General features: G+C 36.6%; 1 protein-coding gene across 4 annotated transcripts in view; it reads right to left on the reverse strand.

Moving 5' to 3' along the window:
* Positions 1-499: 499 nt before the first annotated feature.
* LOC107226541 (regulation of nuclear pre-mRNA domain-containing protein 1B) overlaps positions 500-23,750 on the reverse strand; it is a 36,658-nt gene continuing 13,407 nt past the window's right edge. For 2 of the 4 annotated variants that reach the window (XM_046731765.1, XM_046731759.1), the window contains exon 5: positions 500-1,125. In XM_046731765.1, the coding sequence (XP_046587721.1) occupies positions 976-1,125 (150 nt within the window). In that variant the 3' untranslated portion in view covers positions 500-975. Of the gene's footprint in view, positions 1,165-19,538; positions 19,604-23,750 lie in introns of those variants that run through there. The other 2 variants (XM_046731767.1, XM_046731773.1) reach the window with 2 other exon arrangements.

A 23,750-nucleotide genomic window follows, 5' to 3' on the forward strand; every position in this document is an offset into this window, starting at 1 on the left:
AATGTATCGCTAACTGTAAACAACACCAAAGTCAGTTACATGTATTGCGTGAACCATACCGTTCAATCTGTATGTATATAACAGGATCTGGTTAACGAACGCGTCAGCTACGGTGTATGAATTTTCTTCTTTTTTCTCTAATGTTCTTCTCGTGACAAAGTTTAAAATTTTTTTCGACGTTAGGCGGTGTGAAATTTTGAACTTTCTACACCAAATTATGAGAAACCTTGAACAGACAGGGATTCTTATTTCTTCTTGCATTCCTGTTTCCGTAGCTCACTCTCTAAAAGTGCGTCACTCGCCTGAACTTGGAGCCCCTATCGGAGGATTTTACGTTCCGAGAATTTCAAAATTGGTATGAAACGTATCAAAATTAGAACGAAATTCGAGGTGGCGCTCCTCGGCAGTATTAGATAAAAGTGTTAGATTACCGTTACGAATCTCGGCAGGACACGTTCAGATTTTCGTTTTGTTTCTTTATTTCCTGCAAGAACACAAATTAAGCTCAACATAAAGTTGTAATTTGATCACAAACTATCAGTTACTATAACTTTGCAATAACAATACATAAGTTGTACATTTCTACACTTCTAATTAATTTTACATTTCCATATACAGACCATATCATTTATTATTACTTCGTTATTCTAAAATTGTTGTTATTCGACAAAATGCAAGAAAACCCACCAGAAGAGTACAAAAAATTCTTAAAAGTCACCCCGTAGATAACTAGTTGTGTGGCTGTGGGCGATTTGTTTTTCTGCTACATTATAAAATAATTCCAACTCATCTGGCAGATCCAGATCTGTCGTGTGCTTACAAATTTAGGAAAACCGTATCAAAATGTGCGAATTTGATATCCTTAATGTACTGCCTACAGGTTCACTTGTGAATTAATTATAATACACCATTACACTGAAATGATGACTCGTCAAATGTTTAATAGAACAATAATGTATTTCTTCAAGAATTAAATTAATTTAACGAGAACAAATCACCAGCTGAAGGGAGAGGCGCCAGTCCACCAGTGACATCAGGTAGTTGCGTCAAATCGGGAAGATTGGAGATGTGTGATTTCACTTCTGTCCGTACTGCGCACACCTTTTTCAACTTCTCTTTGTAGTCCTGCGTAGTTTATTGAAATTTAGTTAAGTAGCTTCCAACCTAAAAACGTTTCAAAAAGTACACTGCTTCCAAAATCAGGGTTATTGAAGAATAGTTATGGAGAAGCTCATTCCTGCAGTTTTTACATTTTAAAAAAATGTTGGAACTGATACTTTATAATATTAGATGACAATTTTATATTCCAAGTAGAATGATATCGATAGTTCAAGAATATTTCCGTTAATATTAATTGCTCATCTCAATCAAATCACAGATGCATGTGTATACAAGTCTCGACTATGAGACAATAAGTCTGTGGTCAGGACGCTCAAACTTTTCTCGACAGCAAAGTCGAGGCAGCTAAGTTAGGCGAAAAATTTGTTTCTTGCAGTGAATTCATTACTAGCGGGAAAATTTCGAAGAACAAATTCATATAACTATTGTCAACTGTGTGGTGACTAGGCTCCTGGCACTGGACTAGATTCTCTGACAGCAGGAGGTCCCGCTATTGTCCCCACAAAACGTGGGACTAGTATTCATATGTTTCACCCCTACGCCCTCTGCCCCTGCAAATCTGCTCTCTTCGTTGTTTCTAACCTTCATATAACCAATAGGAACCGCGGTTTATGAGCAGGTGACTACTGGTACCATGTAGTGGCGGGGGACATTAATAGGTATTACAGTATGCCAGCAGTGTCAGGGGCCTACCAATGATGACTCAGTCCGTGAGACAAGATTACAGTGGACGCTAGATATATGGCCCTACCGCGAGGAGAGGAAAATCTTAAAAATGGCTAGTTGGTAATAGCTCCCACTGCCGGCGTCCAAAGCGAGAGCCGTGCGCGGTGGGGTAAAAATGCAGCACAGTGGGAGATGGGCGCGCTAAGGTGAGGGATGTCGCATTTGCGTGCGTAACCGTGCGTATGGAGGGGCACTCGCTCGCATGGCCTTATGCTGAAACTTTATCTAGCGCCTACTGTATTCATTTTTGAATCTTACGACTTTCGATTTGGTGTTGTCACAAATAGTTCGATCGATATTGCGACTATTGTTAACACCATTGTACCAGAGCGGTCACGAAAACGAGACAATTATCGATTGTGGTAACCCGGAAATTGAATCGTATTTAGGTATTTTACATATTTGCAGCTAGACTCTCGTCGAAGAAGGGATCTACTTTCAAATGATATTTTTTTGTGTTTTATATTTTGTTTTAGTTTAAACGAGAATCGTACTCCTAAAACAGCTGAGACCACGCCCCTCGGGATTGACTACATACTTGTTTGGTTGAAACGAAGAACCCCAAAAACACGGCGCAAGGAGTGAACGCAAAGTGCAACCGGCGGTTCTGAAAGACAGATCGCAAAGAAGCCCGTGTCACTCAAGTTCTCGCATTCAAAGCTCGGAGTTACCTTTATGGATGTGCCGGAAGAATAAACTCGCGTACATACACCATCAGATGTGGTAAACGTGCGAAAAATTTGCTTTGCGCGCAGAGGGGCGCCACCGGCAATCGAAGCGAGCAAGCTGAAAACCAGAGCACGAAATATCAGGTCGCCACTGACACTTAAAGTCACACGTCGCGGCGTCGCCCAGAACAATCATACTTTTGTTTGCTCCTTGTTTACACCGCCCAGAACATGTAATCATAGACCGAAGTGTCAACTTAATAAATAGTGGGGAAGAGAAAAATCTATAACAATAATAACAAATAAAATAAAAAATTCAATAAAGAAGCGGATGAGAAAATATCAATAGTCTAAATTTATCTGTTACCTTTTTCCATACTCTTTGTGAAGGTTCTTGGGTAATTTAAAATTCTAGATAAGTAATTAGGAGAAAATCCAATATTTTTAGATGCATTTTTGTCATGATGTAACACTTTCTGTAACATAAGGTGCAACTAAAACGAATTGAAAAACTACACTCTAAATAAAATGAAAAATGATGGTGTCTAAACCTGTAATCGGGGATTCCATGTCAACTCAGTAAAGAAATGGCAGATATTTTTTTTTCATTGCAAAATTTTTTTCTTTGATAGTATAGTCTTTAGAATCCGGATGAAAGTTAAATTTTCTTTAATTAATTAATATTGGTCTGCGAATTTCAAAACCTTTTTCAAAACCTAAGAATGGAAATATTCGATTTTGTATTTGAAGGCTCTCACATAAACTTCAGAGTGAAATACGATTTATTTTATTTCAATGAATTTTCGATTTTGGATTGATGTTTTACATGATATGTACCATCTGTTATAGTATTACCATAACTAATCTGTACGTAAGTCATTCCACGTCAAGTCGGACGAATTTGGCCAAAAATATACCTCGATATTTCTGATTCTCTCGTGATTTTTTTACAGATTCTCTGAGCAAAATGAATAAATCTGATATTTTTTTTTTCAACTCGAGTGGTTTACAAATTACAAGGGGTTGAATTTTGAAAAAATCGAAATCATGCTCTCCATTAAACGTCGATATCTCCAGTTCCCTTTGTCGTGCATATTCCAGCAAGAACTCATTTCAAAGCTCTTGAATCTTAATTTCACCTTATTTATTTCAAATTTATGGAATCACTATTTTTCGATTTATAATAAACAATTATATTATTTAAACGTGATTTTCAAGATAAGCCCATTTAAAAGTTAAAAAAAAATACGAGTATGTTCCTTGATTCATTCTCTAAAAAACCTTCAAGTTTGAAGGTAGAACTCCGACGGGAACGATATTTAAAAAGTGATTTATTTTTGCGGGACGTCGGGCGCTGGAGTGGACACAGTCAGGGACGCAGCAAACCCAGTTTGCGCGCAGTTGCACGTACTTGAAATTCAAGTCAGGTAACAAACTGTGTGTTAATTTTGCCTTTTATTAGATTGGTTTGCAATTTCGCAACTTTAAATACAGGTCCAGAAATGTTTATTACAGTTTATACTTAATTTCTGAAAAGGTTCTAGATATCCAGTAATCGACAAATTTCCAGGATATTCCGAGTAATACAATAACAATACCGATTGTTTGAACACCCGTTTGCGCAAACCCTCAGATATAGATTTAGGACCAGAACTGAGTTCTTATCAGCCTCTTGGAAATCTCCTTTTATTTATCCTTTCAGGTATTCATGACATCTCTTGACTGGCAAAATGCATTCTACTATTGTCTTGCTGGACTCACATCTATTTTCTGATCACGTAGCTTCAAATACTCACAAGTATTTTATAGTTTTCGAAGTGCTTTAAAATTAAATCATCAATAATCATTATGATACCAAAATAGATAAGTTATGACTGTTGCTTCAATCCGTTTAATTTAGAAAAGCACTCATGAAGATCAGCGAAAAATTTGAGACGTGTACTTATGCAAATATAAAAATCTGTGATTATTGTCGATTAAAATTTGCAAAAATTCCTGAAATCGATAAAATCCGTGATAGTTCTTCAGTAACAAGTAAGGTTCCTCAACCTAGTGTAATGATTCAAATATAACCGCGCGATGAACACGGCACGAGTGGATTAGGTTAGACCCAGGGAGTGGGGAACCTGGTCACAAATTTGAAATTCGGGGGCTTGGTCTACGTCTCTCCAGGAGGAAGGAGGTGCAGAGGTGTTCGTCTCTGAAATAGTCGACTAACTGAGAATAAAAAGTAAATCTAAACGACGAGGACGTACCTATTAAAATCAAAAATTAAACACTCCAAACCCAAGCCAAATTTAAAAAGAGACGATAAAACGAAGAACATTAAAAGTGCAATAAACAAATATAGTGCCTCGACGAAAAACCGTTATTGACAATACTTTATAATTTCAACGATATCCACCCATTTTAACAATATACACTGTTTTAACTATATACACTTGGAATGAATGAATGGATGAATGAATGAATTTTAAACATAATGACGGCTCATGTGTGGTTATATTTATAAATAAATTAAAATTTTCAGTCTACTCCTCATACTTTGTAAAAGATTTTTAATATTGATTTAGCCTCATTTTTAATTTTCAAATAATCTTATAAATTGGGGCCCAACGCGAAGGCTCGAAAACTAGGAAAAAAGTGTGAATGATTAAGAGGTTAAGATAGAATTTAGAATTTTCAGTTAATTGCATGGGTAGAGTAAAACGAACTCCAGTTTCTAGACCGAAAACTACACGTAGCGGCCGAAATATTCAGTATAAAAACATGGCACCTGGTTCGACAAATTCAAATTCTGACCGTGAAGACAATGCGACTGGAGTTGAAGGAGGTGATGATTTGAACAAATTGAGACTAGAACGACAACAATTGGCTAACCAACAAAAAGAATTGGACAAGTCTTTGCGTGATAAGCAGCAGCAGGACGCGATGATGCCGGAAATTCGACGTTTGACGGAGGAAAATGAGAGACAACGTCAATTGGTAGAAAGATTGTCGGCAGTAGAACCAATTCAACAAAATCAAAATATTGAAGGAAGGTTAGTAGGAGGTTTGATAAACCAATTGCAATCATTTCAAATAGAGATAAAAGTACCTAAATTTTCTGGGGAGGATAACACGAATCCTAGAGAATTTTTAAACGATTTAGAAAGGTATTTCGATGTGAAACACGTACCGGCTGAACAAAAAATATTAGTTATTCATGGTGCATTAAATGGTAGAGCTAAAATTTGGTTTGATGGAAAAAAAAGTAGGTTTGACGATTACGAATGTTTTAAAACTGCATTTTTGAAAGAATTTTATTCCGTAGCTATAAGAATCAGAGAAAAAAATCGTTGGTCGATGCGCAAATTCAAAGGGAGTGAAAATAATTTGCAAACGTATTTTTTAAAACAAACTAAAGAAGCTCAGTATTTTGAACCCAAGTTGTCGGATTACGAAATAAATTATAGTATTATTCAACAAATGCCGATTAAAGTGAGGGAATCGTTAGTTGCAATTGATTTTTCCGATAATAATAGAGTTGAAGCCTCGTTAGCTCAGCTAGATTTAACTTATGAAGAAAGAGAACGTGAAAAACCTCGAAATTCACAGTCTTATAACAACAATTCGTATAATACCAGCGAAATCAATAAGCCAGGTCACATAAACGCACAACCGAAATATCAACAGATAAGTCAACATAACGGGGTATCTACGAATCCAAATTTTCAAAATACTGTACCAACAGCTGTTAGTGTTTGTTTACCCAACACAAGTTATCCGCCACCTACTTACTTTGGACAAAATCAAAGGTCGAATGGATATCATTTACCAACAGGCAATCATAATAATAACAATAGTAATAACCAACAACAAAATTTAAACTGACTATCGGCGCGTTGAATCAAGGTCCAATAACGTGTCGTGACCCTTTTGATTATATTACGGACCTATCTTATGATGTAACTGGTACTGAAAAAAATGTCCAAAAAAATTCAAGATTAACTGTACCAAGATGTCCACATGTCTTAGTTACTGTTTTGGGGATTAGAATACATGCACTTCTTGATACTGGTAGTCAAGTGACATGTATATCCGAAGAATTTTTCAATCGATTAATGACAGTAATAAATTTAGATATTCTCCCGGTTAGTAAAGTAATGGTAATCCCAGCTATTGGACGAAAAACTATAACTGTTAAAAAACAAGTTTTCTTACAATTGCATTTGGCAAATCAAGTTATAGAATATTCATGTCTTGTTATTCCACATTTATCTAATCGTATAATACTTGGTAATGATTGGTTATTGAAAAACGAAGTGATAATAAATTACAAAACCTTTAGATAAATTGGTATCCTCTACAAATAACGAAGTAACTTTAATTCAAATAATAAATATGCAAAATGTTAATTTAGATTTAAGTAATGAAAATGATAAACTTGTTATTGGTGAAGAAAATTGTGGAGTTGATGTGTTGATTCATAATGAACAACCACACTGCCATTTAGAAAATGAAATTGAATTGATAGTTGATGAAAATAATATTGTTAATGATAATGATGTTGATACACAGCATCTCAATTGTGAAATGTATAAAAATAATTTACCTCGTGAAAATGATTTTGTTAAGTTAGTTAAAGCCATTGAAATAAATAGTAGTCATAAACAACTAGAAGAAACAAATGAGGAAGAAAGATCTCAAAATTCAAAGAAAGATGAAAGATTTTTAATACATGGAGAGGATCATAATTTTTTTAAAGAGTCTTCAAACTTCGTGCATAGTCTAACGACACTCAGTAATGTACAGATTGAAACTGTCTGTGCACTTCGTAAAAAGTATCAAGTCTTGTTTTCCAATAAACCCGGATGTACTCAAGTATCTCAACATGAAATCAAAGTAACTAAACCAAATCCAATTGTACGAAAAATTTATCCAATTCCTTTAGCTTTGCGAGAGTTATTAGACAAAGAAACTAAAGATATGATAGCTATGGAAAGACTGTTAAAGAACTTTCGTTATCGACGCAAGCAACAAAAAGTGATCTAGAATGATCTAGTTTTATTAAAAGTACTACTACCCTCTAATGCAGCTGATAGAGTAACTCATAAGTTTTTTCACATATATCATGGACCATATAAGATTACAAAAATGATTGGAAAGAATGCGTTCGTGTTATGTAATCCAGAAAATTTAAATGATGTCAAAGGTACATATAATAGATTAAATTTACGCAAGTATCAAACTTCCTAGTTTCCTGAATCAATTTTGAAAGCAATTTATATACATTTAAGTTTATTGATATTCAAAAAAAAAAAAAATATATAATAATGTAGTTAACTCGTATGAATCTCAATGAAATTGATTTCATCCTCTACTTTGGACTCGACATAGAATAATGACAAGCAAATTTTGTGAATTAGATTTAATTTTTTATTAAGTGGACGAGATTGTAATAATCGGAATAACGGAAAACCAGAAGATTGTTAATTAGTTTATACAAGTGGATGAATGTGTGTGGAAGAATGCGTGTGACAAACTTTCCAGTGCTAATAATGCAAAAAGGTGATGAAATTTGAAGTATGTGCAGAGAACTGTGGACATGAAGCAGTTTTCGATAATTATATAATAAATTTGAGTATGGATAATGAACAATGACAATAACTGGTGTTTGTGATAATTATGATAAACCTAACCATCACAAAAGGGAGGCAAATGTAATGATTCAAATATAACCGCGCGATGAACACGGCACGAGTGGATTAGGTTAGACCCAGGGAGTGGGGAACCTGGTCACAAATTTGGAATTGGGAGGCCAGGAGGAAGGAGGTGCGGAGGTGTTCCTCTCTGAAATAGTCGACTAACTGAGAATAAAAAGTAAATCTAAACGACGAGGACGTACCTATTAAAATCAAAAATTAAACACTCCAAACCCAAGCCAAATTTAAAAAGAGACGATAAAACGAAGAACATTAAAAGTGCAATAAACAAATATAGTGCCTCGACGAAAAACCGTTATTGACAATACTTTATAATTTCAACGATATCCACCCATTTTAACAATATACACTGTTTTAACTATATACACTTGGAATGAATGAATGGATGAATGAATGAATTTTAAACATAATGACGGCTCATGTGTGGTTATATTTATAAATAAATTAAAATTTTCACTCTACTCCTCATACTTTGTAAAAGATTTTTAATATTGATTTAGACTCATTTTTAATTTTCAAATAATCTTATACTAGTACCAGTGCGGTAATTCAATCGTCAAGCGCCGAAGAGAATTCTACGCCAAGGAAAAGATATGTGGATATTTTGAAATTAAATGAGAGTTTAATTGATCTGGGAACATCACCCATTAGTAAAATAAAATTACTGCAGAAGAAATATCCTGAAGACAAATTCAAAAAATTGCGCAAAACACTAGCTGCAAAGATATTTCATATCGAAGTTGAAATTGAAACGGAATCGGAAGAGAAAACAACAAATAGTGAAATTATTCAAAATTAAAAGAAGATTTTCATTATACAAATGACCAGAAGAAAAAGCTTTCTCAAAATTCATACGAACTTCGATGTTTCGAACCGGATGATTACCGTAGCCAAAAAACTGCAGAAGAACCCACCCCCAACATGAAGACTGGTAAAGAGTTGGGCCAATACACTGACCTGTGTTGTGGATTTTTATACATCTGATCTCATTAGTCGTATGATGGCGGGTAGAAAAAAATTTAAATTGCGTCTACAGAAAACGATCAGAAAATACATAAGTAGGAACGACTGATTCTTTCCAATTTAAAAGACACATCGCACCTTCAAGGAAAAGTACCCCGAGTTGAAGATCGACTTTTTTAAATTTTGTGAGCTAGGCCAAAACACTGCGTACTCCCTGGAGCTAGTGGGACTCATTCAGTTTGTATAAACACAATCTATGAAAATGTGAAACTATTGTTAGATGGTGCAAGAATAGTACAATTGACAGAAAATACGCCGCAATTATTGAATGATTAGAAAGATTGTTTGAAAGGAATGATGTGCAACCCACCAGCAGCCAAATGTCATCTAAATCAGTGTAGAAGTTGTTCAAGCACCAAAAATGTAGTGAAGCAGTTGGAAGAATCATTCGAGGAGGCATTGATTGATACCGTGAGGTACAGACAATGGGTATCAGTGGATAGAACAAATTTCGAAACTATGCAAACACCTGTGCAAGATTTCTTGGATAAATTTTGAGCACAACTGCAATCGCTGATGACACATGCATTTATTGCTCAGCAGCAGTCCGCTTATTTCCGAATAATTGGAACCAAGAAAATATTTTGTGGTCTGCTATTTTGCAGAAATCTATGCGTTTGTTATCCAGAACGCGATTCAGGGTGTATACTGGAACAAACACCAATTGACGACACAACCTTTCGTTGCCTACTATGAAAAAGACGGAACCATTAAGCACAAGAATTATATAGCAATTTCAGAGTGCCTCAAACATGATGTCGAAAATTTGTGGAGTTTCTAAAGCGTGAAATACGTGATGTTCATAACATTATTCACTTATCGGACGGAGCCGGCGCGCATTATAAAAACAAAACAAAAATTTTGAACGAATTTTCTTACAAAAAAGACTTTGGAGTTAGCGCAGCATGGAACTTCTTTGCTACATCACATGGAAAAGAGCTTTGTGATGGCATTGGGGGCGACCTCAAAAAATTAGCCGCGAAAAGCAGCCTAGAACTATCACAAGAACCGATAAATAGTCCCCGCAAATTTTGTTCTTGGGCTAAAAATAATAAGAATATTAAAAATATCGACATAGATTTTTTCAGTAATGAGGCTAACAAGGAAAAAGCCGTATTACAAGCTCGATTTGAAAACGCGAAGTTAGTACGTGGTACATTGACATGTCATTACATAAAACCTATTACAAAGAAAAAAGTTGTTGCTAAAGCATATTCCAATGCATAGAAGTCAGTAGAATCATTGGTTTACAAGTAAATCGAATATTAATAGAAATGTAAATTTGCGGTTTACTAAGATTTTATTCAAATGTACATATCGTTCTGAAGTTTATGCTGAGCAGTTTTGAGTTCGTTATTCAGTACGTAATTAATTGAATAACACTGTGACCTATTTCATTTTAGAAATCAAAAAGGACATTATATTCACTATTTATTCTTGATGTACAATAGCTATCGCACAGCTAAGAGCTTTGGTTTCAAATTTGTAATATTATGTTCTAAAATTTAAGTTAAGTGCGTCTTTACATTGAAAATTTCTGTTGTTTCAAGCCGATATTCAGTATATAATGAAATAAATAATTTCGTAATATGATAAATTCAATGAAGTTGAACGTGTGTATTATGCCCACCTTCATTCCTTGTATGTACAGCGGACAAGCGTCGGTTTCGGTGCGCCCGCGTACGCGGCCAGGCACGACGTCCCGCATGAATCAATCGCTATTCAAATGTAGTTTGCATCAGAGTTCCACTTACAAACTTACATGTTTTTTAGAGAATAAATCAAGGAAAACGCGCGTATTTTTTTTCAAAATTTTCCAAGAACGTTATCATCTTGAAAATCACGTTTAAATAATATAATTGTTTATACCAAATGGAAAATTATTGATTCCATGAATTTAAAATAGATAAGATAAAAGTAAGATTCAAGAGCTTTGAAATGAATTTTTGCTGCATACGACAAAGGGAACTGTAGATATCGATATTTAAAGGAGAGCATGATTCCGAGTTTTGCCATTTTTTTTGTTGTAACTTTTGAACCATTCGAGTTAAAATAAAAAAAACATTGTTTGATGCATTCATTTTGCTTAAAGCTTCTGTAAAAAAAATTACATCAATTTTTCAGCACATGCGGTCAGAAAGGTGTCCCGCTTGACGTGGAATGACTCATGTATAGCTGCCATCATGCCCTGCTGGGTACTTGACTTTCGGTATTTCTAAATACACTTTAAGCAAAGTCAGATAGGTGGAGGTCTTGTTTCTGGTTATTCCACATTTTTTTCTTTTTTTTTTGAGTCGAAACGGAAACCCCGTGAAATTTTTTAAAAGTTAGAACAAAGCTACATAGAAAAGGAGAGAATCGAATAGGATATCACAAAATTTTGCTACTCACAATGCAAATAAAGCTGACTGTGATATTATTCATAATTGACAATACCGACATTGATTTTGTACAGATTAGGGAAACATCTATATCATAAGATAGTTTTTAAATCTAATAATATGATCTAACAATAAATTGAACATTTCTAACAATGATTCTAACTTAAGCATTATAGCGGTTAAAGCCGAGTAGCCAGACAAAGACAGATAGCATAAACGCTTTAGAGTGATAGAGAACAGGAAACCCTTAAGGATTGTAACGTGGCATTCTTGATGCCCGTTACAAGGAGCTCCTTGAACCCTGGGCGGAACCAAATTTTGGGGGTTTCCAAGATTGGGTCGCAGTCTTTGTAAAAGAGCGCCAGAACTAGCATCACGCATCCGAAACTACGAGAGGGGACACTTTAGTGAATAGCGTAAGATTTTTTAGTTTTTTTTGTTTTTTTTTTATTTTTGAGCTACAACGGCATCAGGCAGGAAATCGGCACCGAATTCGAGGAAATTGCGGAGTGGCGAACTAACGACGATTGAGAAGGAAGGATGTCGAGGCTGCGGACGGGGAGCCAACGAAGATCCCCGCATCGCGGGAATTAGCCCAGGGAAGATAGGAAATAAATAGGAAATTTTTGGAGACAGCAGATATCGAGATGCGGTTTTCTGCATTGTGTTCAGGAAGGTCCCAGGAAAAAAGTCTATATCGTCTGGTGGGGCCATTTTTCGAAAAATGCATTCTGGGCCAATAAGTGCATTTTGCAATTGCATAATTACTTGTAATATTATGAGAACGACTGGAAACTCGGAAAAATCGTTCGGAAATCGTTACTCGGGGGTTTTTGGGGATGCTGAATTCAATTCTGGCGATAGAATTATCCGGGGGCGTTCAGGGGTGGCCCTGCGGAGGAGCCCGGGGAGTGATTAGGGGGAAAATTGCAGCGTCCATGAAAACAAACGAAAATCGTTACTCGGGGGTTTTTGGGGATGCCAAATTCAATTCTGGTATCAGAATCATTCGGTCGTGCCCGGGGGGGGGGGGGGGGTATTGCAGCGTTAAATTGAGTTGAATTTTGCATCCCCAAAAACCCCAGAGTAACCATTTTCGTCTGTTTTCATGGACGCTGCAATTTTCCCCCCAATCACCTCCCGGGCGCCCCCGCAGAGCCACCCCTGACGCCCCCGGATAATTCTAACGCCAGAATTGAATTCAGCATCCCCAAAAACCCCCGAGTAACGATTTTCGAGCGATTTTTCCGAGTTTCCAGTCGTTCTCATAATATTGCAAGTAATTATGCAATTGCAAAATGCATTTATTAGCTCAGAATGCATTTTTCGAAAAATGGCCCCACCAGACGATATAGACTTTTTTCTTGAGACCTTCCTGAACACAATGCAGAAAACCGCATCTCGATATCTGCTGTCTCCAAAAATTTCTTTATTCGGGCTGATTTTGATCTAAATGCCCTGGACTAAATCCAAGGCGGATACGATTCCCGTTGGCGGCGCAGCCCTTTCCCTTTCAACCCGCCAACAATTGACTATCGAACCTGCGACGGGCCGACTAGCGACGAGGGAGCACCACGCTCACCGCCAAGACGTTATGGAGCGGCGCGGAGGACAATTTTGCGACCTAGCGTTAAGTTCTGCGCCGCGAGGCGACTAAAGGTGCGCGCAGAGTTGCGCAATCGGTGAAATCGATGACAGATCGATTATTGCGTATTCTTATGGGGATGACGTCACGTAGGGAATAGCGTATCGAGATCCGTCTTGCGGCAGGTCGTCGATTTTTGGAGATTACTCTAGTTCTGGCGGTCGTGCTAGATAGTCACGTTTTGGGAGTTTTGCAAAATAATGGAGCCGCCTAAAAATCGTGAGGGGGATGGAGAGTGTGTTGCGAGGATGTAGAAGGTAAGCGCTGCTTATATCCTCGCGATTGAATTTCGAGACTAATTGCGAACAGGCTTGCCGAACAACGGATAGCCATTTTGGATTGGCGTTGTAGAAAAGTACTCGAAATTCTTTTGCCGAATCTTTTGCTTGGTGACCGTAACCTGAGTTGCGCGTGGTAAAGTGGAGCCAGTTTTGAGTAATGGAGAATGTTGAGTAGAGTCACGGGTTCTAGTTGCGTCTTTATCGTTTTTGAACTTACGTACAGCCGAATTCCGCTGTACCAGGTTCATTCGGTATACGGTTTCCCAGTGTCGCCTCTCGAGTAAGTCGCGAATTGCCGAAATGGAGTGCTCGAGTTAGCGAATAAAGTTTTCGAGGATTTCGAGAAGGTTTGATTTCGGATACGTTGCGATAGCGTTTAGTTGAGATTACGTTTAGTTGCGCTTGCACTTAGTTAAGTTTCCGCTTAGTTAAGACGGTGTTTAATTGAGTTGCGTTACCTTGAGATTGCGTTTAGTTGGGGTTACGTTTAGTTGCGCTTGCGCTTAGTTAAGTTTTCGTTTATTTAAGATAGTGTTTAGTTGAGTTGAGTAGCGGTTGCGTATAGTTGAGATTGCGGTTTCGTTGAGTAGCGGTGGAGACAAGAAGTTCGCGTTACGGAATTTTAGTTGCGTCTGAATTATGTTGTCGTGTACGAATCTGTTTAGTTGAGTTTCACGTAAGGTTCAGCTCTGTGGATGCTGTTTAGTTGCAATTAGTAAGAAATAAGATTCATGTTAATTTAAGTTGTCAAGGTTAGATTTAAGGCAGCTTGCGGTAGCGACAAGGCTCCGAGTCGGGTAAGATTTCGGGTGAGATTGAGGACGCCGTCTGTTAGGTAGCCCGACGGCGCACCGTCGAGAAAGTAGTTTTAGTTTCGGTTTCGAGCAATTATTGCTATAGAGGAAAAACTTCGAATTTGCGAATTGAGAGTAGCGTAGGGAGATTTTGTAACTGTTGAGTTAGATTTTAGTTAACGAACCGCGAGCTCAGTAGAGTAAGAAATAGCGGAGGTTACGCATAGTTTTCTGTTTTTTTTTTTTTTTTGGATTGCGAAGAGCGAATTTTGAATTATTTTTTATGGTTTTTGTATCATCGCTATTGTGAAATATAGTATTTGATTTTACTTCTTTGGTTAAATAGCGTGTTTTTCGAGTATCTCCGCAGTACTGAGCTACCGAGCATATTCCTGATGTGTAGCGCATTAACGATTTCGAGACATATTAATCGCGGCAGGCGCCCAACAGCATTTCGCGATATTGTTTTTCGATCCAGCTTACATCGCAGGAAGCCGAATTCTTGTGCAGGCGGTAAGTTCTCGGTCATTTTCTCTGAGTGACCGAGGTACGGGAAAAAGCCACGTCACAGGATATCAACCGATACTTTGTCGCTTTACTCGGTGTCTGGTCAAGACGGCAATGCACTGTCCAGAAGTACATGGTCTAAGGATAGGTAACTGTTGAATCTCGTAGTTCTCTTGCATCTTTCTGTATTAGCTGTGATACATAACATATATTCGTTTGTTCTGTTTTGCCTATACCACATATATGTGCAAGAATGTGTATGAGCGTACGTGTGGGTTAAGCGGTGAACCTCGTAAGAGTGAACACCTTAGCCCTCAGTTTGCCAACGGCGATTAGTAAGTCCAAAAGTTTCTGATCTGCGTGCGATGTACCCGCCATATTATTGAAATTTATTTAACTTCAACAACGCTTATTTATTTAACAATCACCCGAAATTTTATCAATAATCCCTAATGGAAAACGTCTCTCAGGGAATTATCGTGTTGTATTTTCGAGACAAGGACACGCACTGCACAGGTAAAGCCAGAAATTGTTAGAAGAGTAACGCTTGTTAAATCATAGGTCAATCATAAACGTATAAATTAAATAAAGTAAAGATTGTGCATGTCTTATGCAAAATCCGGTATCAACGCGCTGGATGGCGGATATTTTACCGTACGATACTTATTTGTATCCCACTTCATCTGCCGTTTGTCCGGACGCTTATTCGTGTGATACATTCCTTTATCCAGGAAAATTTACATTCAAGTATTGTTCTGTCTAACCCTCTGGTACAAATGCGGAAAATTATTGTATCACCCGAAGATAGTACTCAAACTTGTTACAAATAGATTTTGATGCAATTCAGGTATGTTGTAGAGATATTTACCAGCCTAACGGGAATTTATGCACTACGGATTGGTGTAAATTTTTTTTTTTTTCGAAATAATTCTTTTAAATTTGGTTTTCCTTTTCTCTTCTTGCTAAATATCAATAATAACCATTGCATTAGAAAGTTGCGGGGGAAAAAATTTATATTCTTAGAAAACATACTAATAATATAAAAAAACAGCTATTGGCTTTCAGATAAAAATTGCGACCTCCACATTTCCCGCAAACAACTAACTCGGACGACGATCTTCGGTGGACAACAGCCTATAACTTCGACATTTTCGCAAATGATTTGAAAAAATTTGCAAGTGTAATTCAAAATATCAATAAAATAATTTCCAAGTTAGATTAAATTCCTATTGATTCTTCCCACTCAAAAAAATTCCCCCCTTGACCTATTGGTTTAGAGACAAATCGATCAAGGTTCCCCTTGAGTCCCTCATCACGGGTGATGACTTGTAAGTATCAATCCAACAGCAGCTTTGCTAGACCGTGCTATCTTCCTTTTACAAAGAGCTGAAGATCCAATATCCTTTTTCCTTGATGATATGGTCACCCGACAGCTAAGGCGCATTATCGTAGCCTTTACATCTGCTATCCAGTAGGAATGACTCTTACCATTTGTCTGATTGTGAGATTCATCAATAAACCATAGAAGACTGGTGCTGCTAGTAAGTTTCTATTAGTTTCACATATGTTTTACACATTAAACCCTGACTTTCTAAAAAGGCCCGCCAAGTACCGCTTACTAATTTAATTTTTTTTCTGGATTTTCAATTTCATTAGGTCGTAGTTGCCAATCTTTCGCTTGCAATCTCGCACTAGCAGCAAGTTCCGATAGCACATTTATAGTTGGGTGTTAAAAGCACAGACAGTATACACATACTACTTATATCTCGCTTGTGTGAAAGTGACATTACGTTTCAATCATGGTTTTATTGTAAATTAACAGACATTTCCTTGGCAATAGTATGTGATTTGAATCTTTTTCGATAAAAGATGAGAATATTTATTTTAGTAGTGTTCTTGTGGCACGAGTTTTTTTTACATAAAGTGATTAAATGCGTACATTTTTTATCAAAGAAGGAATTTTTGTGGGTAATGACCACATTTAATGTATATGGCGAAAGATTTTTTCACCAGAGGTGTTTTTTGGGAGGATAAAAATACTCCCAAGACTTTTTGAGGACTTCCGAAATAATTTTTATTTGTTAGGATAATTTCAGAATTAAAGGGTATTGAAAGAACAGTAGAGACCCTGTGAAGTTCGATCACACTGATCTTCGAAAGTATGGACGTGAATGGGGAAATACAGGATTTAACATATTGATTTGCTCGTAGATTCTTTTGAAAAAATGTATACAATTTTAGAGAATTGATGTCGAAAAACATGGTCCACATGACGTATTTGACTTAGAGCCTTGTGCCAACTTAAAGTTCACACCCTCGTGTTACATAAAAAACTCTCACGGACCGTCGCGTCAGAAGGCAGCGCAGAATGTCCTACACTGAATTTTCAAGTGTGGGTGCCAAATCAGTTCATCCACGACCACACACAAGTACTTAGCTACTTTAAAACCCTTCAGTTGCATACTGATTGAATACGGGGCTCTGAACAGCCACTTAAACGATTCACAGAGAACTTCGTAAACCGATATCAGTTTTCTACTGCGCCCTCTCTATAGTATCAACGAGCTTAGTCGATCTACGAGGATAAGAATATTATCCCTATACGTTTGAGTGTAGCAGCCCTGACTATTGAAATTCATCCCTGTCTGAGAACAGACAGTCTTCTATGGAATAGTATGAAAAATAGAGAACTATCCCGTCCTTAGAACCCCCTCTGTCTGTGATGTCAAGGCAGTGGAACCCCGAGTAACAGAATCAAACATACACTATGTTTGTAACAGCGCACTACATAACAATGAGTCAAAGATATCTAATTGTGTTAAGATAAATCCGATGTCTCCGGTCCAATGAGAGATGTGAATAAAAATATGTATAACAATAGATCGTTATTTAAACTATCACATGAGCGAAAAATTGAGTTATCAATCAAAATGCACAGAAATTAGTTAATGAATATCGAGTTTTTAACACAGGCCTTATAGCACAATGCCGTTGTAACTTCAGTCTTTTGCTCACAATTTTTAAGGAATGCCTCAGATTGCCATGAAAAATAATTATATCGCTAGTTTCGATGGCTAGAATATAATTGTGCAATAAAAATCGATTGTCATTGATTCAGTTAACAATATAATTAGTTAAAAACCTGAATTGCATGACGTGACATGCTGCTAGGATGATTTTACAATGCAAGATTTTGAGGTAACTTCAATTTAAACAAATTTTGTAAAATTTACTTTGTATTACTGTCGTGCATAAAGTAATGTTATTTAAAAATAAAAAAATAAAAACAAAAAAATAAAAAAATATAAGTAAATAAGTTGCAACTAGTTCTTCGCCAAAAGTGAAACTTTTGTACTGTATTATCGGCACAATGACAGTTGAAGTAATTTTCCATTGAATGTCTCTTTAATTAATCAGAAAAAAAACCCAAGCCCTCTTAGCGCACCCCGACTAGATATGGCTCTGCGTTCAGGATTCACCTCAATTAGCGCTTTCCTGACGATGACGATGCTGATATGACAATGATTGTTGGTGAGGGGGTCAATATACCTACTGCTGGATATCTAGTCGAATTCAGTGTTGAGTATTTTAAGGGTCAGTTGAACCCACCACGTTGAATAAAGATAAGAATGTTGGGTAAATTGATGGAAGCAAGGTTTATGTCTCTAGATTACTGCCAGGTTCAAAACTTTCAGAGTTGAGTGAGACAAAAACATTGTGTGAATATTATCTCGACTTGGTACTAATCGTGAGTGTATCTTGTAAGTGTACGCGTACCCACAAACGCCCAATCTGCTAATAGCGCCCTCGCTTAAGCACACTAAGACGAAGATCAACAAAGAGAATGATCTAAATTCCATTTGGCAGTTTCTTCAGAAGTATAGGTTATTTGGATTACTGCTTCCAAACCCAGACTCAAACTTTCGGGATTCAAAACTCGTATTTCAATAATTCAGACTTACTGTGTGATAACTGGTATATCTGCGGGGTCCTTAGAGTTGTGATAGGTGAGATGGTAAAATTTATATATTAAGAATTACTGATCCAATATTTTAACTGAATACTCAAAATAGGTAGTCGCTTTCGAGTAGAAATACGTATTCAAATTTGTAGTGCATTGTTAACGCAAGCCTCGCATAATGTGACGAGCCTTTGTTATGGAAAGTCCCTGTGCCCCCAACTCTGCGAGTTAACATACCCTTCCTTCAGAAATTGAAGTCATTAGCAATGACTCTTTTTTGCTACTTAATAAAAGTATACAGCGTATTTAGGCGCGTACCTAACGAGCAACAGAAACGGTAGGAGCGCGTAACGTGCGTAACGTGCAGGGGCAAATCCTTTCCAATTAATAATAGATATGATTTAGTCCACCAATTGACATCTAGCAATCTAGCAACAAATTCTTCAGGCCTTGAATAAAATAGTATATTGCGTTAGAAGAGCAAAAACTGGGCGATTTCAGATGAGCATAAGTTTGCCGCATGAGCGACTGCTGCGTTCACACAAATGCGAATGCGAAGTTAGCGGTACGAGACAAAGACGAGAGCTGCCATCGCACGAGTTCTAGTGTGAAAACAGCATGAGCCAAGACAAGCACTGTAATCATACGAGTCAAATAACGCCCGCTTTTCGCACTTTTAACACAATACATTATTTTTCAAGTCTGTACAGTTTACTTACGACGCACGTGCGGAAAGGATTCCATGAAGGGTCATGACGCTTCTACCGAGAGGATTCCTTGAGGGCTAACGGCGCTTTGGAAGAGGTAGATAATTAAAGTTATAAGTTGGCACTATACTGCCATTTTTGAAAAAGTTTCTACGTCTGATTCACTTTGCAGCTAACGTGGACTCTGTACTTAAGGTTTAGCGAGCGCTAATGCCGAAACTTGAGTTTTGTAAAGCGTGCTCCAAAATACGTAATTTCGAAAGAGTAGTCAAAATCTTGACAGATTGAACTCACAATCAGAATTAATCAAAACAAATTTAAAAAGGGTAAGGGATTGGCTCTAAATAGAGCACAAACGGCCCAGTACACAAATGTAATACATCCGTACTCGTTACAAGCCAGGGTGGTGTTAATAGAAACAGATTTACAAACTTGAACCAAGGTTGTAATAGTGTATCAACAACAATATTCGTATTTGGTGGGTAAAGAAAAATTTGTTGAGTGTCCTGTGTGAATTCCTCGAGAGTACTTGGCAAAAAATGAAACATTCAATAATGTCAACGAAACTGGATGCATTTTGACATTGGTCAACGATCTTTTGATGCAGCCGGTAACTGTATAACCTTTTAAATTCCACGGGTGAGTTACGCGGCATAGTTGTCAACCTCATACAGAAATATGCGAATGCGAGTATTCGTTACATCGTTAGTATGTATGAACGAAATACGTGAAATTGGTTTCTTACAAGGGTGTCATTTTCTTCAGCGTGTAATGGATAATAAAAAGAGGGGTTCTAGGCAGAAATAAATTACAGACTTCATTAGAAAAATCTATAGGAATATTATTACAGTGATCCTACAAAACCTGGACTATAAAAAATTTGCAGTTTTGTAATTATGTAAAAGAGTATTCAATTTTCAACAGCATTTTTCTCGAGAACCGTTGAAGATATTCAAAAATTCATTTTTCCAAATGAAAGATCCCTTCAAGCTGTATTAAAAAATGTCTAATGCTTAATCATGACCTCGTCAGATAGGTAACAAAAATAAGGAAAAAAAATTGTGCTTCTAAAAAATTAATGTTGCAATGGTCTAATTGTAAGTCCTGATACAATAATAAGATTTCTTGATTTTCGGATTCTATAGGAAAAACCACATAAAAAAGTATCATTGAACGTTTTTCTGAAAGGGTGGACATTGTGATATTTTTGAGTGTTCAATTTTTCAAAATTTCTCTGGTATTAATACCAGTAGGCTCATGAGTATTTATTTCAAATAGTTATTGAATGTTCCTACTGTTGCTGGCATGAAAATTTACCTCTTCGAACCACGAGTACTGTCATGATTGTCCAAATCTACATATATTCTCGATTTCTATTTCGAAACAAACGAAAGCAGAACGTATCGCAGTTATTTGAGAATTTTTATCCAATTATGAAAACGTATCGCTGTTATATTGATATGATTTATCGACCATATCCAAAATTTGAATCAGTTTTTCGATGTCGTAGGTGAAATTAAACATACAGTCAAATTACTCAACATTTTGACCCTTTGGGGGAGGGGTCCCTCAAGACTGAAGTATATTGACAATAAACCATTATTCATACATTCAAAATAAATACAGCCAATCAACCGAAAAAGAACTTATGTTCTAAAAATTTTATGCGATACATCAAATCACATATCAAATCAATAAAAGTGGAATTACGGTTGAAAATTGTCCTGCAAAACTCATGTCCAATATTCGGAAGGCACGTTCGTCATCTGTAACGACACAAGATTATGGAATTGTCATTCTGTTTGTAATACCATCGGTTAATGACGAGAAGAGCGGCAACTCAAGGTAAGGTTGACATCGATCATGATCGCTCTTTCCGCCATATTCCTACCCGTGGTGCTTTGAGAGTTTACTCCGTTTTTGTTCTCCAAAGTTTGGAATTTCTTTGCACTATTATGGCAACTCAAGAAGCAGATATGTGATAAATAATGTTCTTGTTACTCTATTTAAGTTGAATTTTAACCTCACGTCGTTAATGATAAGATTGCAATGAGATTGGTAATTCATAACTTTGTGTCTTTACAGATGACCATAGCCATAGAGCACAGACTGTGTATCCGGGCCGAATATCACTCAGTCCGTGAAAAGACAGAAACGTACGCGGCAAATACCTGTTTCTTTCCATTGGCCAACGGCCAAGAAAATGCTTAGTAAGAAACAGACGTTGGCCGCGTGTATTTCCTTCTATCACTTATGGCGTTACCACAGGCATATTATTATAGAAAATACGCGGTCCATGCTCTATATCTACGCACATGACGGCCGTGCCCTCCGAATATTAAACATGAGTTTTGTGTGACAATTTTCAACCGTCGTTCCACCTTTTTTTGGTTTGATATGTATCTCGATGTAATTATTACACAAATTTGTTATAACATTAGTTCTTTCCCAGCTGTTCGGTTGTATTTCTTTCGAATGTATAATTGTATAAGTATGATTCTACAGAAAGTGGAACTATTCTTTATAGAAAGTGTCCGCGTTTTTTTCAATTTAGCAACAGCACTTGGTTTTTTTCATGGCAGATGATCAGTTATCACTACCACAAGAAGGGCCAGGTAAACTAATAAGTACTTACACTTTTATTAACATTTACCGGAATAATGTTTTTGAGGGACTGAGAATTTAATACAAAATCAGTATATTTGAAACACTTTATTGGAATACCAAAACAGAAAATCAAGGAATTTTTAAATTCTTTATTACAGAATAAGAACATTATTTATTTAAAAACGAAAAAGTTATCATAACATTATAACTGATATCTAAAGTATGTATTAAATTGAAGTCTTTATTCTGTTGCGTCCTCCAGGCTTTAGATTCTTTTCCAACATTCTTACAGCTACCTTATATCCCGCATCTTCAGTTGCCATACTGCATCAGCAGAATGCTCTCTTTATTCCTAAACTGCAACTAGCCTTCTTCCCCCACATATCACACTTTCAAGTCATCTTTCATTTGGCCAAGATTTAACTTCACATCTATACCCTTTTTCCTCCTCCATATCTTCTCACTCCATTCTCCGCATCTTCTACAATGAATCAATTATATACTCCAACATTCAACTTGTCAATACAAGTTAGTCTCATTTCGTTTTATCCTTCGTACGTGCGTGTATTCGACGGGTTACCAACCCAAAATAGGCTGTAATAACATCACGGTTGGGTGTAGATGTAGTCATCGATAGCCACTCGTCATGGTAATAATCATCCTCATAATCATCCGTCCCGTAAGAATTGCGTAGTTTTTTCAACTGATTTTATGAATTATAGTCTTTTGTTAATGATAATAACTTCTCTTATATCTCATAAAAAAAATGAAATGTTTATTACTCAAGTCGTTGTTAAAGTTTTTTTGTACTATAATAGTTTGTTCATAGTAATTGATATTATATATAACTAACATATAACTTAGTATTATCATTCTTTATAGCACAAGTTTTTTGTACTTTAGTTTATTTTTCATAATAATTTTTCTGAGGAGTACTAGTAATTATTTTTCCAAAACAGAAATTGGATGTAGAAATTTGTAAAAGAGCCCTATCACCTTCAACTTGTAGTGAAGGCATGCAAATTTTTTCATGGACTTGATCAAAAGTTACGACACCTACATCTTTCTCATCTACTTTGAATAATGCGCGCTCCTTAATACACTCCCAGAAAAATTGCTTCAATTTCACTATCTTCTTCAAAAATAACAGTAGAGTTAAATATTGGTATTCCCTTTTTTTTTTAGGCCAACTTGACATAAACGTATTCACCACTAGTGTAGAGTAATATCGGTTCAGCCTCAATAGGAATATTTACCGAAGAACTTGCCTACAATTCCTCTTGAGATCCTCCTTTCGATTCTGAGTTACAAAATACACGACTGACATTTAGTGTTGATACGGTTGATCGATACATTATGGAGCCCAATTTTAAATGCTTGCAGCATCCCGATTGATGGAAGCAACTGTCATAGGAAATAAATCCTTCTCATAACTTGATGTACCAGGAGTGTACGCACAAAAAATGCGAAATTTGTTTGCTTTACCACCATCATCTCATTTATTATCTCTACTTCGTGATCACTTACAGTGAACACTGTTGTCCCCGGACATTTTTCTTGGATCAAGTCAACAAGACCTTACAAGTTAGTCACATCACCACTATGAGCAACTACTTGATCTGCTGT

Source organism: Neodiprion lecontei, chromosome 1, assembly GCF_021901455.1.
Source record: "Neodiprion lecontei isolate iyNeoLeco1 chromosome 1, iyNeoLeco1.1, whole genome shotgun sequence".
NCBI classification, from domain to species: Eukaryota; Metazoa; Arthropoda; class Insecta; order Hymenoptera; family Diprionidae; genus Neodiprion; species Neodiprion lecontei.